General features: G+C 37.7%; 1 protein-coding gene across 1 annotated transcript; it reads right to left on the bottom strand.

Moving 5' to 3' along the window:
• Positions 1-1,589: 1,589 nt before the first annotated feature.
• PREPL (prolyl endopeptidase-like) lies at positions 1,590-19,852 on the bottom strand. Its single transcript, XM_008945192.1, is given in 15 exon segments — positions 1,590-1,658; positions 3,159-3,241; positions 4,340-4,466; positions 5,430-5,579; positions 5,787-6,003; positions 7,203-7,378; positions 8,111-8,314; positions 9,768-9,953; positions 10,611-10,827; positions 13,125-13,248; positions 14,900-15,103; positions 15,755-15,821; positions 16,338-16,535; positions 19,651-19,822; positions 19,824-19,852. Coding segments are annotated over 15 exon segments (2,223 nt in total).
• Positions 19,853-20,345: the final 493 nt, after the last annotated feature.

Raw genomic sequence — 20,345 nt, 5'->3', positions numbered from 1 at the left:
GTGCAGGAGTAGAAAAATCAAGTGTTCCTGTTAATTAATAAAATGTTGGTGTCAGAGAAAAGATAAAAATTTTCTGTTTTCTTTGGCTTTTAAAACTACTTGTGTACAAAAACACCATGAAAAATAAAACAGATACCCAGTTATCTTGCATCTGTACCAGTGATGAAAAAGTATGGTATGAACTTCCCCCTTAGTGTCTGTGGAGAAGAGAAGTAAACCCACCCTAAAACACTGTCCTGTTGAGGTGTGTGTAGTTTTGTGAGGAAAGAGAACAGTTATTGGGTTCTGGCCTTACAGCTGCTGGTAGTTAAAAGGTCCTGTGGAATCCAAAGCCTGAGGCAGTTCATAGGAACTGTTATTTAAAAGTCTGTAGATTTGTAAAACTTATTGTAAAGGAGTTGGAGTATGTATTAAAGTAGGGAAAAGCAAGCAAGGCTAATGAAGCTGTGATGGCTTACCTCTTCTCTCAACTCTGACATCTCCCATTATCCTCAAAGTTGGTAAGAAAAAGAACAAAATACAGGTATTATGTTCAATTCTACACTCAGGACTGCATTTCCAATTGTTTCTCCCACCCCACTGCTGAGTTGAAGAAGAGTGCAAATGGGTTCTCTTTTTCCACCCCAAGTCTGAGGTGAGGTGTACAGACATGAGTTCAGAGTGAGCAACTGACAGAACTCTACTGAATGTGACACTCCTTGATGTGTGCTTTGATTTGCATTTGGTGCCCCTGCAGTGGCTTATGTGACACAAAGGAAGGACAAGCATTTGAGTTGGGGCAGTCTGTTTTGCACATGGGGGTGATTAGGGAACTCCATTTTGGTTTGAGGACCTTATGGGTACAGTGTATTTTCCACTGACTGTCTGTACCAGTTGCTGGCTCAACAAGCAACTTGTGGCAGTTTTGTGCCTTGCTCAGAGGTTTAGCTGAGCCATGAATCGGGCTGCTTTAGTGTTGCAGTGTTACTGGTTTCATCCTCTGGAAAGACTGGCATCTCCTTCTGGGGCACTCCTCTTGTCTTATGGAGGGACTTTGGCACCTTCTTTTTAAGATGCTGGGTAAGGTAACTACAAGATTTTGAATTTACTCATAGATGAAAGTGTTCTGCTAAAATTTGTATTCTTGAGAGTCCATTTCTTCTTTGCAGCCTGAGTGCACCGTCTGACCAGTGCACTGTGGCTGCTGTGTAGCTCAGAGGGGCAACACTCATCATCACCTGTGCATGGGAATTAGTTTTAGAAGACTTTAGTCTTCTTTAGTTCTGTAGAACGTGGTCTTGGAAGACAGGTCTTAGGCTGGCAAGGCTGCCTGTACAAAGTGGATGCCTTCATGCTGCCTGCTTCCCCGAGCAGAACTGCACTGAGCAAAGGAGTGGTGCAGGCAGGAGCTGCTGTGCTGGCCAGCAGGGTGGATTCAGCTCTTCCTCTGCATGTTGCTAAGCCAATGCCACACCCAGCTTTGATCTTCTTGTCTGCTGATGCCCATAGAGCAGGGATATGAGAGGAGAGATCCTCTGGAGATGCTGTTCACTTTTCACATAAATAAAAATCTGACCAGAAGTTGGTTGAATGGTCAGTGCCTTTGTTACCTATTTGCAGGATTTCGTATGGCATACTTCCTCAAATTCTTTGCTAAGAAAAGCCAGGTGTCTTGCAACCTAAAATGATGAAAATACTTTATTAAGATATTTAAAAATGTTTTGCTATAAACCTTTGGGGTTTTGCACAGCTTTTCTAATCATCTCCTTTCCCATACTAATGCTAAAGAATACCTTGTCCTAAGACAGAATGAGGCTTTTCCTGGAAGAATTAATTTTGGGAATAATTGCCAGAACCTTTGCTAGGATTTGTTAAAATTAACAGTGTCATGGTTACAGGGGCTGGGACCAGTTTATCATTATGTGGGTAGAACCAAAACGTGTATATTCTATACTCTCTCTGTCATTGCTCATGAGCTGTTACCAAATCATGGGTAGCAGCTGCCCAGGACACACCTCACAGCCCTGTTAACACCTCACACCCAGCAGGAGGAGTCCTCCCTGTTCATGGGCCCATCCATGCCTTGCCCCATGACTCATACAGAGCTCCCCCCAGGAGGGATCTCTGTCTAATGGACAATCAAGGACCCACTGCATGATGCACAGAATGACTTCAACCCATTGTGAGATGCTCTGCCCAGGGGGAGGAGCCAAGTGCTCCCACCTGGATATAAACTGGGGTTCAAGACAGCAAAGGGGGCCCTTAGCCACTGGATTTCCAGAGGACAAGAGCTACCAGACCTTTTCTACGAGATCACTGCTTCATCTGGACTGCTGCCACCACCCTAACCAACAGTGTCAGGTTGTATTCTCTGTCTGTGGTCTTTCTTTGTACCTTTGCATTTCTTTTATTTTTTTTCCTATTAAATTTTATTTCTGACTTGGAGTGTCTCACTGGTTTGCTTTCAAACCATTACAAACAGTAATAAAATAGGCATCCAACTGTAATAGTCTGAGATAACAGTAACAATAGGTCAGCTTTTGGCAGGTGGCTGATTTTTTCGTACATGCTCATACAAAGTACAACACGTTGAAACCTACTTGTAGTAGCCTCCTTTGAAAGTGTGGATCATGCATTTCAAAATGTTTAGATCAGACCCCATTACATATGTTTTACTCATGAAGAAGATGGAAGTAAATAAACAGTATGACAATTTTAAGCACTTAATACTCTACAGTGCAAGACTTCCTGCTGGAACAACATTTTTCATAACTTAGAACCTTTCTGTTAGAGCTCTTGACACACTGCAGTGGGAGTTTAATACTATTTTGAGACTTAAGGCACAATGAGGTTCAATGATGTGGCTCTGTCACTGGCTCTTCTACATATACAAATATATATAATTTTACATATATTTAAAAACTTCCTGGGCTTGTCTATGTCTGTGTGTATATATATTAAAAAAAGCAGTTGCTCTTGCAATACATTTAAAAGGTTGCAAAAGCAATCTTCAGTCTATCAGGTACTGGTTGTTTGGTTTGTGTTGGTTTTTTTGTTTTGTTTTCTTTTACTACTTCAAACATACATTCAGTGACTGCATGAACTGCTGAGGCTGGAGTACCAAGTGAGGGCAGAACTCCCCCAGCACGTTATGGATATGCACAGTAAAGGGAACGTACCTCATTCAGTGAATCCTCCCAAGATGAATCACAATGACTGCCACTTGCCTGGATGTCTAAGATGATATTAGGGACCCAGTCTCCTAGAACAATAAAGTTAGTGGTCACTTGACACTGAATGAACAAAAAGAAAAGGTTAAGTGGGGATGTGAAGTGTTTAGGGATAGATAATTGTGCCTCCTGTCCTGAGAAAATTCCTGTTGTTCCTTAAAACAAACACATAGGGGCTTGCTGGATTAATTATTTGTATTTCTATTAATTACAGATTTGAAAAATGTTTATATATATCTTTAGCGTGTATGTTTGAGAGAACCTATATATTTGTTCTCTCTGAGTTGTTTTGGAAAGATGTGCTTTTCTTCTTTCTGAGCAAAGACTGCAACAGCACTTGGAGGATTTGCTGGCCTTTCTCAACCACAACAGTTGTGCTGCTAGTAGAGAAGGGACATAATGAAATTTAGAAAAGCTAATTCAAGATCTATTTTGGTACTGATGGGAAAAGCCTCTCCCCAGATCAGATGGTACTGGAAAATAAGAAAATAATGTCCCTTTTGCTGGGAACAGTCCCAAAGCTAGCGTTAAGTTTCAGATATAAAAGTGTCTATGCCTTTGGCATTGCTGTCATTCTAATTTGGACTAACACCTGCAGTTTCAGCAGCTGGGAAAAGTAGGGTTTTACAGGAGCAGCAAAAATAAGGGGTTTATCCATGTGTTGTTGAGAACTGTGTTCTGACTGTATGGGTAGTCGGCCTAGACAGTGCAGACTGACCTAGCCCTGTCCAACAATCACCATATGTTGAGGCCTGGGAAAGACTGAGCCCCACTCTCATTCTGTCAATCTTTTTTTTTTTTTCTAAATCTCAGGAGGGTTTCCTGAGCTTGTTGTGATTTGTCACTATTAACAGATGGTTTTAACTGTTTTTAGGCAAACTGTTTTTAGAGAAATCTGGTCCCTCTTAATATTCTGAAGAATGCATCTGAGAAGCTGAGCTTTATCTGTTTGTCAGGAGGGCTCCACACCTCACCTTTGCAGGTAACAAATTACCTCAGAGCTTTAGACACTGTATTGTATTGCACAAATGAATGTATTTAAGGAGGAATCAATCTCTATGATGTTTAATTACATGACTACTAATATTCTGGTTTAGTTAACTCCATGTCTGTAATATTCTTATTCTTACCTTTCTTACCTGTTCTGCTGGCGTGATCTAGTGCAGCCTTCCTAAGTTTCTGAACATACTGTAAAACTCCTGCTAGTGGTACCCGTTGGTCGTTTTCATAGGCCGTGATAAAAACTGAAGGATAACACTGAGATTAAAAAACAAACCCAATTAATTACTTGACAACTATTTTTCCTCATAAAGTGAGCAACAAATTTTTCTCTATTACCTTACTGTACTAGTTGTTACAGTTTATCTAAAACCATATCTATTACATTATTTACCTGCTCGAAAAAAATTGCTTTTATCACTCCAACTGCAAGCAGTATGTTGGTCCAAAAAATTACTTCATAGTAGGGGATCATCTACTTGACAAAGTCAATAGAAAACATCCTCTCCTCACTAGGAAAGGTCTGATATGTGTCTGCTTGCTAATGATTGAAAAAAAAAAAGGGGGGGGGAACTAATAATCATGGAATGGTTGACCTTAGAGCAGCACTTGATGTTTACTTTTGCAATCTTGCTATACATAAAAAGTAGTTGTTTTTATATACTAGGATTTTAATTAGTGAAGCTATGCAACATAGCTAACACATTCCTTAATATAAAAAAAGATTTCTTCTGAGATGATAATGTCAAAGCTATAGCTCCTTTTCCATTTCATTGTTTGCCTCTGAAAAGGTATTAAATTGGTGGAAAATATCTCCTCCCTCCTGTAACAACCTCTGCAAACAGCAGAACAACAGAAAACCACTAGGAAAAGGGGAAGCTGTTTTACATGTTGAGTTTGTTATAGGTTAGAATAATCTCCTTCCTGGCAGTCCTATTAAGAAAAGTGTTTTTTGAAATCTATTGATTAGGAGAAGGGATTTGGGTTCATTTCAGTAGTCATGACTCCAAATACTGCCAAGATTATTACTGTGAAATAGTTTATATTTGTATCAGTGATTCAGTTTAACACAAAACAGCAACTAAGAATTCTAAAATACTGGGTTTTAAGGCACTGAAAAGGTAAAAGACTCTTTTTTTTAATTTCAGTTATGCCTTTCTTGTTTTCTTATAAAGTGCTACACTTTATTACTATAGTATTCCACAAAGAAAGCAGTTTTACCTGTGGCTTAATATTCTGGTAAGGACAATAGCTTTTGATATACTTCATATATTTTTCATCTGCTAATGGATTTCCCCATTCTTCCTGTTCTTCAATTGTCAGTGGGAGATGAGTTTTCATCATTGTATTTAGAACATCTACGAAAGGAGCCTTTGAAGTTATTAAAAAAAAAAAAAACAACACAACAAAACAAAAAAAATTTGGCAAATAGGACACAATCTCAGATGGCTACATCAATGTTTGCTTAAATAAATGAGGAAAGAATTCTGAATTGGCATGTTTCCAATTCTGAAACTGGTAGAATGAAACAAACTACAGTTTAATGTCATAATCCACAAAAGATCGGCAGCACCTCACCTGTAAAACCATGGCTCTGATAAGTTCTGGATCACTGTTGCACAGGGCTCCTGCAAGAACTCCTCCTGCACTGGCAGCTGCTAGTGCTGTGTATTTTGGCTGAGAAAATCCTAGTTCGTGGAGCAGCATGATGCAAGCCTTAAGGTCATGGAGACCCTTGAGTTTATTATGCCGACATCCATCTGCGTGCCAGCTAAGGCCTAGCTCTCCTCCACCCCTGGAATTTAAAACAGAAGCACCACTGCAGGAAATCACACTGCCACTAGGAAGCAATACAGAATCAGACACTGATATTATCTTTTTATACAGGAAACTATTAAAATAACTCAAACATTTTCAATACCTATATCACTAGCACTAGTATTTATTAAAACAAATAAACTAGTATTTCGCAGTTCTATACTGAGACTCTCAAGATTTGTCTGAGAGTCATAGCTTAAATTTTAAGACTTTTTTTTTTCCTAGTTTGTGGATTTCAAATACTACTTGAAAGGTTACATTTTGTAGTACAGCATTTCAAAATTTGTCTATTTCTTTCTATACAACTACCCTAAACCACCTGAAGTTTCCTTACTCAGTTTCCAAGTTGAAAATGAATGACCTGATTAGTCTGCCAAACTGTTCATCTTTGGATGAAGAATCCACCTTCATCTAGGACTGACTTGCACCTGAAGTTACTTGGAGGAGGCAGAACAACAGCACAATGCTTACCACAGAATGCAGAAGACTGAATATAGTTGTGTGCTGAATTTATTTTGGAACTGGTATTTCAAACAATTGCTGATTCTTCCCTTTCCTTTCCCTCCCTAAAGCAATTCTTTTGTTATCTTCTTTACCTACTGAATAATTATCTCAGTGACAATGTGAAGCCTATTGTATGTAGTGGTTTTATGAAACTAATAGAATTGTGGCTAAGCTGGAGACAGAGGATTTAGCCAATAAAGAACTTGAGATACATGTTAAGTGTTTAGTTGTTGCAGTGGAAGGCAAATGGCTTCCAGAACACACAGGCTGAACATCAGTACACAATGCCCTTGGAAAGAGAGGGAGGTAGCATGTCATTACAACTGGAACATGTTATCAACATTTTTCTTCAGCAAAGATGAGACAAAAGTAATGAGACTTCAAAAGATTAAAAGTTACGTACAACCATCATACTGATTTAAGAAACCTAAATGCAGTATGGTTTCTTGAAAGTGTAATTTCTTTTTCCCTGAGGTAATTTTTCCGTAAAGAAACTAACTAAAAAAATCCCTACTTTAAAAAAAAAATCCAAAAAGGGACAGAAGTGGAAAGCATGAAGAATTAGGTATAGCTACATGAAAAAACGATTTCTGTATCTCTTCAGTTGTGTATCAAGACGTATCTGTATATCCCACAGATTCATATCTTAATTCCACTTTATCTTTGACTTACCTAACATGGCAATATGCTAATATCCAACCCTCTTCAATTAGCATTAGCTTCTCTTCTTTAAAGCCCATGTTCAAATCTATGCCATAAGCTCCGTATACATGAACTAGAAGTGGCTTCCTGTGTAGCTCTTTACAAGTCGTATTATGAAAAACTGTAATTGGCACCAAAGTTTCATCCTGGAAATGAAGGAGTATTTTACAATAAAGGACATTTCAGAAATCTCAATGATCCATGGCAATGAAAACGTCAATTATTTATTTTAAAATGTGGGTTTTTTTGATTACAGTAATTTTTTCACTTGGAATGTACAAAGCACTCTTGAAAAATAAAGCAAGAGACTGAACCTCTGCTGTGTAGGCTTATGGATGCAGGGTATAAAATTCATTTAAGTGCAACACCTGAGGAGTTTTTAAACTACCAAAGCACCCAAGTCTTCCTTCCCCCTTTAACACCCGAGAATATCTATTATTAACAAAATAGTTTACTGCACCACAAACTCTTTATTAACATCTCCAATTTTTTAAACTTAGGTTGTTAAAACTTTCCTTCCTTGATCTCTACTGTGCAGCTGGTTGTGGAGCATTCGACAGCTGGCATCCTTTTAATTTATTGTGGAGAATATGGTACCATACATCAACAAGTAATTCTAAGCTATACCATACTAAGATTCTTGACTGACTGTGTACTGTTATCTCTTCTAGCATACCCAGGTTAATGGAAAAAAATTATCACGACTCTTTCTTGTTCTTCTCTATAGCACTGAAGAAAACACCCACTGTTTAGTAACTATAGCACCAACTGCTCTTTACATTTTTTAATCTCTATTCCCTGCCAAACGCAATTTCTTTAAATGGGTGGGGAGAAAAGGAAGAATAAAGGGAATGGGAAAAGGACTGAAAAAATCTTACCTTGCTTTTAGCTAGTAAACGTGTAGTGTGACAATTTGTAATAATTGGTACCTCTTGCACAGCTTGTTCAATGAGATTATGTTCTTCAAATGAATATGCAAAACGCTTAGGGGGGTGTACTGGGGAGGTGAGCTGAAAATAGCAAGTGCTGCTGGTATATTCAGGATGAGAATCCAATTCAAATTCACAGGCCCACGTAGGTAGCTGAGAAAACACAGCATTTCAAGTGAGACCTTTACGCTGCTTCTGTGAATTTTGCCTAGTGTGCCCTTCAGAGGAAAAGATTCTGAATATCAAGCTAATTATCTGCAGTTTGTACATAGTGCAACCTGTATTTCTTGAAACGGTCAAAAAGTAAAAGACTTTGGCAAACTTTCCTCTTAACGCCACTGGATCAAATTCAACAATGAAATAAAAAAAAAATCCAAATACAGTTTAAAATGGGCACTAGTACAGATTTTTTTTTTTATAATTAAAACATTTGTTGATGCTATTCTGCATTGTTTTTATTTTTTAGATCCTATTTCCCCCTCTGATTTCCAGTCCCTAGTTCAACACATTGAAGAGCCAAGTCCATGCCAGTTGTTAAGCTTTTGCTGCGAGTGAGCTCAGAAATGTGAAGGCACCAAAAACCTCCTGCCTCTTAACTTTGTTCCTAGCGCCAGCCATTGTGAAGAACAAAACCTTTTCCTGGCACATTCGCCCTCAGACGCTTACTGCTATTATATTTAAGATTTTTAACTCTGCTAAGAATAAAAGAAATCAGGATTCATTCTTTCAGAGCAGCAGGGACATAGTCAAACCCTTTGCCAGGTCACTACTTACTTGGGTTAGGTTGCTGGAGACTTCTGAAATGGCAGCAAAAGTCCAAATTCTCCAGAGTAACTGCAGACCCTTTCTGAATAAATAAACTACAACCATTTTCAAAAATGAAGGTTTCTGAGACCATACAGTGTAATTTGTTGAAAACCTTTTTCTGTAGCAGGTTTATGGAATGCAGCATTGGTAGCTTGTCACAGTAAACTTGCGAGCAGTTCAGATTGTGTTTTTCAAGCAAACAAATCAATTAAATATTTCATCTCAGTGGTCTCCAGAAGTCATGCTTTTGAATTGAGTCACTTTGGGTTTAAGCCACAAGTATTTAGCAATAACTAGAGAAAGGAAGAAATGCGCTGCACAAATTGCACTGCAGTAGCAACTGTTCCCATGGACTATGGGACAGTGTCTGTACCTGCCTTCTGAATGTTCTGATCATTCTTCTGTGGGAGGGCCAGGCTTATTTCCTTGCTTATACTGATAAGTATAACCAAAAATAGACAAAGTAGATTGTTTAGGGAATCAAGTCCTAGTTTACACTAGAAATCAGCTGTACTGTCAAGAGCTTGACTGTACTAAGTTGAAGAAAGAGCTAACTCCTAGGATAGCTGCAACTTTCTACGTGCTGCAATAAGGCACCACATGAAATCCTGAAAAACAGCCACAGGTAACACAATTACTCATAACGACAACCTCGGCAGTATTACAGTTTCCAAACCATTTCTACTATTGGATTTTATCTTTGTTTTTGTTATAACGTTAAGTAAAAAAACCAACCACAAACCCACAACAAAATAGTGATGGAAAAATACCGTGCCGCTTAAGCCAAGCTAAAACATACCTTTATTGGCTGAACTGAGTGTGAAACAAAAGAAACCATGTTTAAGTAAAGATGACCAGCGTTCTTCAGGAACATAACACAATGATCACTGAACATCTCCAAGTCTACTAGCTTGGTTTGCTTTTCCAGTGCATAAACTAACTGCCAGTTCTCCATGCCACTGGAAGCTACTGGTGCCTTCATCAGCTATAAAAACGAAAAACAGCCTTGCATTACTAAGATGTATTAAGAGTTACAAGTGAGATGTAGACTTATTTGTGATCTCATGCAATTTTTATTGAAAAAAAAATTATGCTTGTACAGGGGGGGTTTGCCTGACTAAAACTGTTTCTTTGTTTTTTTGTTTCTTTGTTTTTTTGTTTTTTTGTTGTTTTGTTTTTTTTTGTTGTTTTTTTTTTTTTTTTTTTTTTTTTTTTTTTTTTTTTTTTTTTTTTGGCAAAATGGACAAACAATTTAGTAACATTTGGCAAAGTAAAGTTCCATTCTCACAGATTAATCTGTAGAAGGTTTTCATGCAGCAAGATGCTTTCAGTGTGGCCAGCAGAACTATAGGTGGCTTGGTTACTTAACCAACTTAAATTTTGATATATGGGAAATGACTGTTAAAGCATACTTATTTCTTGATGTTGCCAAAGGAGTTAGTTAGAATCAAATTGGCAGGCTACAGGAGAGACTCCATGTACTACTGTCAGTCTTTCCATCCATGCAGCTCTCTGTGTAAGTCTCTTAGCTTATTTTAGCAAGCTGTGAAGCATGGAACTAAAAGCCAGCCTTGCTATTTCTGTATCATCTGCAACATGTACCTGAATTAACCCTATGAATTTTATTATCAGTTAAAATTACCTTATATTCTGCAGGTTCTCCATATGTAGTGAGAATATATAACTCATCCTTTCTGTGCTCAATGTGGTAAATGACCCCTTTTGTTCGTGGCTGTACAAGCACAGGTAACTTAAAAGGATCTCTGCGGTCAACCAGCCAAACTTCTGAGGTTGTCTTGCTGTTGCTGTTGATCGTGAGAAAACGCCCATCTTTTGTGCAATATATGTCCACAAAGAATCTGTAAGGAATAATTTGAAAAATACCAAAACATAACTTACACTGGATTAGCATTTTAAAAATACACTGGTTGTTTCAGAATCATGGGTTTCTATCTACAAGGTATGGAACAGCATGCCTGTAAACAGGCTGGAGAAATTCTAGGCTACCTGGTTCCCAAACCCACTCCTGCTGTATTTATCCTGGGATTCAAAAACCCACAATCTTTTGTGTGGAACCTGAAATCTGCAAGGAAAGCAGTTCCTTTGTTGCCCGACTGAGTCCAGGTTTTTGTATCACTGAGACAGACTGGAAGTTTATTGATGTATATAGGCTTTAAAATTCAGGCAAAACATGTCACTTTTTATTGAGCTCGTAACCCTATTTTTAACAGAGTAATAATGGATAGCTACATTAAAATTAATAAAGGACATAATGTGGGAACAGCAATAACAAAAGAAAGGAACAAGTACACGGATAAACTGATAATAAGCCAAAGTGTTAGTGACCTAATTTTGCCTCAAGCATGTAAGACAAAAAAAAATTTAAAAAATTACAGAGGTCTGCATGAGACAAGACAGCATTGGAGTGATAAAAGCTAGAAACTAGGAACTGGTTTTGGAACTAAGAAACTAGGAACTATCTACTTGTTTAAATGTTTCTAAAATCTAGAAACAGAAAACAGAATTATAACCTTGTCTAATATTGCCTTGTCTAACTGAACAAGTTTAGGTTGAAATTCAGACTGAAATAATTCTTTGAGTCTATTTAACTGACTGGAATCATCTTGGGACACAGCAGTTTCTTTGCCATTCTGAATCTTTAAGACTGGATGTATCTAAAAGCAAACCTGTCCAACAGAAAGATCCAGATTTCATTACGAAATTGCAGGGCTGAGTACCATAATCTACATTGCACAGATCAGGTATGTGACTGCAACAATGATCCCTCTAGATTTCAAAATATTTGACTGGTGAAGGAAAAGTAGATGCCTAGGTAGCATTTTCTGTGCATTTAATTATTTGCAGGTGGAGGAACTCCAGGATTTTTTGAGGACTATTGTTTTTCCTAATAGCAACCTCTTGATATCCTTAGGACAAGCACAGCAGGGGACGTAAAGTCTGCAAGGAATCAGCCTCTTGCCTCTCTAATACATGGGAATTTGGAAAGAGAAGGCACTGCACTCAGCAGAGATTACAAGAGGTCAGCCCTGCTGACCTTACTTCTAAGAGGGTCAAGCTGAAATGCAGGCTACAATTCTCCCCAAGGACTCGGACCTTGATATTACTTTTATTGCTGTTGGTTTTTCAGTTGTGGGGTTTTTTGAACAATGCCAAGAAATTTTCAGCTTCTCAAAAAAAAAAAAATTTGATTGCATACCTAGAAGATCTAGTGAGATGCAGAACAACTGCTCAGTGGCAATACATAAGCAGAAGAAGTGAATTCTGTTTTAAGCTGCAGTATCACAGGAACCTTTAGAGTAAGTTTCTAGTAGATTTACTGTAATGACTATGACCTTCAGAATTATGCCAACAGTCTCCCTGTGGGGAAGCGTCAGGTCAGTGCAACTTGATTTTCCAAAAGTATGCATCAAATGCAGCTGGAACAAAAGGATCTTATTTACTCCATCTCAATGGCAGATTTTTTTTTCTTTTGTTTTGGTTTTTTAGATAAAAGAAAAATAATTGAAATTTCTTTACTGAATATGGAACTTGAATTAAGAACAATCACAAACATTTATGGAATGCTGTACAAACCTACCACATGCTACATGGCTGAAAAACTAGTTCTGCACTCAATTTAGCAAGAGCCTTCTTGTCTCCCTCAACCACTACTTAAAGAAAGGTTATTGAGAGGGTATTCAGTCAACAATAGTTCTATCTCTGGGAATGCTGTAATGATTTTGCTCATCCATTACCCAGAGCAAGGATTAGCCTGAACTTCTGTGTTTTTTAAAAGATGTATCAGACATCAATACCAGAGAAAACAAAATGAAATCCACAGTCTGTTTTACCCTGTATGAAACTGTCACATATTCATTAAAGGACACCCTGACCTGAGACTGACCTTGACATTTATAAACTCAGCTGAACTCGTGAGGTAAGAGAGGGAACTTAAATCTTTGTTGATCACATATCAAGAGGAGAACAGAGCACATTCTCAGACTGCATAAGGCACTACTGACAGCAGAACACAACTTTAAAAAATGCCTTTTACCATTTGGAATGCAATACAGAAGAATTTGATTTTTAAACCAGTTACATTCCACATGTACTCTAGAATATATAAAGGACTTGCTATGTTTTAGGTAAGTATTACCTTGCATCTTGTTCTGTATAAACTAACTTAGTAAGTTTCTCATTAGTTAAAGTAGTCATAAACACATTCTGGCATTTAAGGTTCTTCTGGCTTGTGTAATACAGGACATCATTTGTAGCCCATTCTGGAAAAAGAAGACAAATGTGTATCAAATTCAGAACAGCATATGCTATTGCTGACAGAAAATGGAGCTCTGTGAACATAGGACCCAATGCTGAAAAAGGTGGGTTGCAGCTAACATGGAACCAAGGACAGTACTTCTACATTCCAGAGGCTGGGGTAAGCCACAAAAAGACTTCCTCATGTTTTTGCTGAAACCTACAGAACAAGAACCTTTTAACACACAAAAAAAAAAAAAAAAAAAAGTTGGAGGGCTCAGGAAGAGGAAGCTTTCAACCCTGTGGGTGTTCCAGAGGTAACCAAAAAATGGGAGATATGTAGCTATTTGAAACTGAGCAGAGAAACAGAGATTTACATGGAGTTGGCGAGATGATAAATAGACTATGAGCTCTGCACCACTGTGCCTGATGGCACTTGAACCATTCAGAGACAAGAGCTAATGCATCTGCCCCATGGCTACTACTGAGATAAAATTTCTCCAGTTTCTACGCTAGAAACATATAAATACAGGAGCCTTGCTATTCTGAACTTTAGTATAATCTGCCTGATACAGCCAAATTACTGCTGTCTCTGCTGCTCCTACAGCCACCAGGATGTGGTAGGCTCTCCTATGCATAAATACTAATTTTCTGTACAAAATCCAAGGAAGTACCACACCAAAGTAATACAAACAATCTGCTATCTGAAGAGCAGCGTGGCTCTGAAGTGCAAAGGTAGCTGGGAGCTCACTAAGACAAGCTTTTAAAAGGGAAATTCAAGTTCTTCTTAAAAAAAACAGAGATGGAAATTTTCAAGAACATTCATTTGTCTGTCTGCTATTGCCTGTCACGCAATGCAAGCGTGAACTTCACAAGTGGTGGTAAGGCCCAATTGACTTGCTCATGACTGAGGCACCTCTGTGCTTCATGATACAGCTGTACCTCACACCCAGGTAAGTTTACAAAATGGGAGTAATCTCTACCATTCCAATAGTCATTCCATAGACATCCTGTTGTCTGCCATAATCTGTCACAACTGTAGGCAACAGGAACTTTGTTTCTTGAATGTACTGATTCTTCCAGAGAAAGCTAGATACATGTTCAGGTATAGTGAAAAATGTCCCTGACAAATTTCCAGGCCAGGTTTTCAACAGTCTTTATAACTTCATTTAACAGGCTTTATAATAAACTTCATTTGTGACCCACATCCTGGAGTACAGTTGAAATTCCAGCCAGTGCCTCATAGTGGGCAGCACTTGCACACTTTTGAGCGAAGCTAAGTGCCTACAGCTATCAGTGACTTCAGGTGCAGCTCTAAGGGTTTAATAACTAAGACACATCTCAAAAAGACCTTTATATTGCAAAGTTATGTCAGTACATTTTTAAAGAGTATTGAATGCAATAAAAACCATGCATGACTGTTCAAACATGTAAGTGCTTGCTTTTACAGGGAAGGAAAACTTGTATGATGAAAGCAGTCACTTGCATTCACATCAGGTAACTTGTAATTGTTCAGTGTGGAAGAAATCATAAATAAGAAACAATTCAACAAGCTATCAGGGTTAAATCTAAAAATGTGGATTCCTTTTTTTTTAATTTAAGTGTTTTAATTTGTAAACTAACAAAAATGTTATGTAAAAGCTGGTGTAACCCACAGGATATTTATGAACAACTTACCAAAACTAAATACAGTTGGAATTACTTTCTCCACAACAGGAAAAGGCCCAAGTTTCATAATAACGCAGGTTGCCTCTTCAGAATTTTCACTTTTTAAGCTGATGGCCATGTATGTCTGATCTGGTGAAATTCTGATCCGTTGAATAAAGACATCAGAAAAGCCAAGATCTTCAGTACTGAATAAAAGCTCAACATTTCCTTCATCTACTACATTAAAAAAAAAAAAAAAGCAAAAAAATTCCTATAACTAAGGTTGAAATGAACAGTGGTTGTTAATGCCCTTATTTAACAAGTCTGCCTGCAATGTTCACAAGCATATTACTGGAGTGTAGTAACACCAGATATTTGTCTTGAAAGATATTTGCAAATGTACTTCACAAAAAAAAAAGTTAAAATTAAAGTTCCAGGGAAAAAAAGAAGTCTTGTGATTATTATTAAAAATATTTTAGAACTGTTGATCTTGGCTTCTAGTAAATGTATTAAATTTTGAAGTTCAGATACATAAAGCACAGGTTTTTTTACTAAGAACAGTAAGGGTTTTTTTTTCACTCATTCAAGAAATAAAAAAAAGAATGAATGTACTCTTCCTTTTTCCAAATCTTAAGTTATGGATCTTAAGGAGTGACTTCTCTCTTTCCAGAAACTTGCCTTTTTATCCATATACACTATTCACTAACTCTTTCCATTTCACTTTTTCAGCATCAGGATTGTAGAATTCTTAATCAGTAAAGAATTTTATAAAAGTATTTTTAGTTTTTTTAAAAAACAGAGCAATTAAGCTTTAATGTAAGAAAAGTATACCAAGTAAACATAATTTTTGACCATGGTACCATGTTAGGAAGAGAAATCCCTTACCATCATCTGCTTTTGAGCAGAATATGCAGCCGTTCTCTTCAAAGTACACATGCTCTCCAAACCTGATCTGTTCAATACAAAACAAACACATTTCATGTCCAACATAGAGTTGGACTGTTTCCTTAGAATCTCTATATTCCATCATTGTTCTGTACAACACAAACGTGACATTCACAAATGACAGAATATAGCATGTATGTTTAATGGTGAAGAAGGAACTGCATATTGAGAAAGGTTCTTTCAAAGTTAGAACAGTTAAGCTATCTACACCTGCTCTACATTTAACAAAAGGCTTGGATCACCTGAAATTCGGTTGTAATTTACAACCTCTTGTATTCTTTATCCAAAAGTCAGGTGATTATTGTGTCACTACTTGCTTTTGCCTATGGAGAAATTAAGGTAAATACACTATCATAACAGGTATAAGCTGTTTTAAACACACGCTCTTAGACTATCCAAAATTATTAAAGTATTCAAAACTAGCAGCATAAAATGATCCATAAAACAGCATTTTATAGAAGGAATAGCTTCACTGACTTTTATTTGTACACTGATGTGAAATGTTCATATTTTTGCCACTTACCCTTGCACTTCCTGAATTGAGGGTATACTTATTGTGTAATTCTTCTAATTTTTCCCTGATTCTTTTTGTCATAGCTTTGTATCTTGCTGAAATGTCATTCCAGTTTTCCCGCTCTGATTTCAGAAGATTCTTGTACAAAAGCTCTGATGTTATTATGGATGTATTTTGCTTCTGTTTGGAAGGGATTTTTGTTCCTTCCTGTTAAGCAAGGAAAGACAACAAGGGCTACAAGCTAGCACTCTGTACTCCAATATGAATATACTGAGGCAACAATGGTATTTCCTGAGCTACAGACCCCAAACCAACTTTTCATTATTACAGTGGGATGTGCCATTAAAAAGAAAAACCACAGCTAGAACAAGTTGTGTTTTTTTAATTAGGGAGGCATTATCAAATATGCTTTACTTGACACATTTATTGAGGTCTCCTTATGGATGTATTTTGCTTCTGTTTGGAAGGGATTTTTGTTCCTTCCTGTTAAGCAAGGAAAGACAAGGGCTACAAGCTAGCACTCTGTACTCCAGTATGAATATATTGAGGCAACAATGGTATTTCCTGAGCTATAGACCCCAAACCAACTTTTCATTATTACAGTGGGATGTGCCATTAAAAAGAAAAACCACAGCTAGAACAAGTTGGTTTTTTTTTTTAAATTCCTCCTGATCCTTTAGGGAGGTGTTATCAAATATGCTTTAATTGACACATTTATTAAGGTCTCCTCTTCAAAATTTAAGGTACTATTAATGTACACTTTTAATTGATTATATGTAAGTATTTTTGTTCTTGTTCTAGAACTAGTTTTTAGACAATTCTAATGGAGTTCTGTTATATTTTTCTTCTTTGGCAGTGTTTTCTCATAATTTTCCTGTCTTGAGAGTATCATTCCTCATTTCCTTTCCTGGATGCCAATGCCACCCACACCTCTGTCCCTATCCCTACGAGTCCTGGCAGCTTGTTCAGGTTCTTGCTCCAGGTCCTCAAAAGTGTTAGTATAAATGTTCATAAAGTGCAGAAAGGAGTGGAGCAGTGAACTGAGAAGGCTTCTAAAATTATTTTATGAGGAATAAGCTTAAGGAGCTGTCTTTCCACAACTCCTGAGCAGACTACTGCTACCTCATTGCCAACAAAGCTGTCTTCTCTTCTAAAAATGTTAAAAATGTGTTAAGATTGCTAGAACAATGCTACTTCTTATTGCTTCCTGTAAAATCTCATTTGACTGAATAATAAGCTTAACATATATTACAGTACATAACCCTGCACAGATCACACAAAGTAGGGTTTTATATTCAGTGTATTATTCAGTGTATTATGTGAATGTGTCTAAGCTTAAAAAAGCATCATAGACTTTTTACACTACCTAATTTTGCATGAAGAACTGTTGGTTTGTCCCCAGTTTGTCTTCACAAGTGCACAAGATCTAAAATGTGAATGTTTTGAGTAGATTTTGAAAGGAGGGGGAGCTATCTGCTCTAGTTACCAAACTCTTTATGAACATAGGGAGTACATGAGTGCTCATTACTGGTCCAGGCCAATGGTCTGGTCTAGCCTAGTGTATCAAATCAGAACCACAAGTCAAACCATGGAAGCCCTTAGAGAAGTTCTGAAGCAACCATGTAACTGCTCAAGGTAAAGAAACTGCAGGATGTGTTAGTTGTACCACCCTCTCCCCAGTCACTGGAAAAAAAATGCTTTAAGAAAACACTGTTTCCCAAAACAGAAGCAACCAATCAAAAACCCTAGAGTGGCCACAAATGGATATTTAGGAAAGCATAAAAATGGGACATGCACAGATTATAGTCCCCAACAGGTATTTCTTCAGCCTCCAATGATTTTAGCTCAGGAATTTCCTGGGCTTAATGTGGTTTCCAGCTATTTAAAAGGTCTCTCAATGTACATGTATCATCTCCTCTTACACCTATGTAAAATTTTAGCCTCCACAACTTAATTTGGCGAGTTCTACACTTTATGAATCTTCTGATGATTCCCTTCTTTTCAACTGTTCCCAGTGCATATGCTTGGAAATATTATACAGAGCTGGTGGCCACAATGTAGGTGTATATATTAGAGTTACTGTACACCTCCTTGACTAGGGAAAAAACAGTTATATAGAAGATGATCTAGAAAAATTTTGAGGATCTCAGTGACAGTTTGCAAACATGTGCTCCAAAGTAAACAGGCACAGCTTCCTTCCAGGTGAAAAACCACCTCAAAGTGGTATGTATCCTGGAATCAGTTATATAGAAGATGATCTAGAAAAAATTTTGAGGATCAAAATTTTTGGCAGTTTGCAAACATTTGCTCCAAAGCAAACAGGCACAGCTTCCTTTCAGGTGAAAAACCACCTGAAAGGTGGTTTGTACCCTGGAACCAGTGTCCTAGCCCAGCATCTGTAACTGTGTTAGTGTCAACTGTCACTGCATCAACAGAACCACAAATTCTCATCCATCAAGACTTCCCATTTCTCCTTGGAACATTTGTTAACATCTCAGATGCAGACTGTTTACATTATAGTTAGAAATAAAAGGGTTGCAACAAGATGATCTTTGGGTCACCTCTGAAGAAACACTATCAACTCAGAACAATTTCACAACAACCAGGCATCCATCTGAAAACGTTTAAAATAAAATAAACTAACCCTCCAAATCTTATTAAACAGTACCTTCATGTTATGCATATAAGTTGGTTTACAGGCTGTCATACTACAGTAAACTTTTATAACACCTTTAGCAAATTCTGTATTAGAAAAACAGGAGCAGAAGATCTGAAATTATTTCAGACCCCTTTCTAGCTCTGTGCATGATATACATTACCACCCATTGCATAATATTTATTGAAATAATTCCAACTGCCTTTTAAAGTATAGTTTATCACATGAATACAATTATGAGAAGTCAACAGACTACTTTAATGTTTACTATGGTGCAAACCATGACTTATTGGTCAGCACAGGTTGAGTTTTTTTGCAGCAGCTCGCAGTGGTTAAGTCTGGTATCATCAGTTTGGACACTGCCTCTACACTAGCTGATCTCTCCCTGCAGCTTTCTCCTGACACTTCACCTGGATCTTTCTGGAAGATACCCATTTTTAAAAAATTGCTACAGCAGGATGACCAACACAAGTGCAGCTTTACAGCAAAACAGTATAGTAAAGTTGAACAATGGTATGTGCCTTTGAACATAACTGGAATCCTAGTATTTATCCCCTGCTTCAAACCCTTTAGAAAAAAGTTTCTTCCACATTTGAAAAATACATCTTGCTTGTGTAACATGTGCCAAGATGGTTATTGACAAAGTCTATACTTAAAACTGCATACCTTGCAGGAAAATAATCTCCACGGCAGGATGCTTCCAGGTGGCACAGTTCCGTGTGTGCATGCACATCCTGAACCGTCCAGGATGTGTCTTTTTTGGGTGTTTATTTTACTATAAAGACATGTTGTTTGAAGGTGGTTTTGCTTAGAGTAGTATTTGACACTGAAGCTCAGCCCTTGGAGAAGACTGCGCAGTCCAACACATGACGTCCTAATCTTCATTTCTTGATAGTCAACCTGCAATTTCTGAAAATCACAAACCGCTGATCATTTACACTGTGTCTGTGAAATATACGTAACGTAAACTGCAGGTAATGAACTTCATCTCTTTCAAAGATGGAGTCATTAGGTAAATCAGCTGAGAAGAAGCAGTAAAGCTAAAGCTGTTTCTTCACAACTGGTACACACAGCTTAGCTTACACGTTGACCTTCTACTTTACTCCAAAACATGGTTCTTGGTGACTCGATGAAGAGAAAAGAACTGCACGTTTACATGCTGAAGAACCAAAAACTGGGAAGGTTTTGTGAAGTTTACTCCCCCCTTTGTAAGTATCATCTAGCAACAAAATAACATTATCTCAAGAGGGTAACTCGACAGCAGGCACCGGAGCCCCTCGCAGGAAAACTGGCAGCTCTGCGCCCCTGCGGGGGGGAAGGCCTCGCGTGTTCCCCCACCCGCGACCCCACTCCGCCGGCCC

This window comes from Merops nubicus, unplaced genomic scaffold (genome assembly GCF_000691845.1).
Source record: "Merops nubicus isolate BGI_N331 unplaced genomic scaffold, ASM69184v1 scaffold15598, whole genome shotgun sequence".
Taxonomy (NCBI): Eukaryota; Metazoa; Chordata; class Aves; order Coraciiformes; family Meropidae; genus Merops; species Merops nubicus.
Note: the sequence above shows the minus strand (reverse complement) of the source record. Positions and strands in the feature narration are given on the sequence as shown.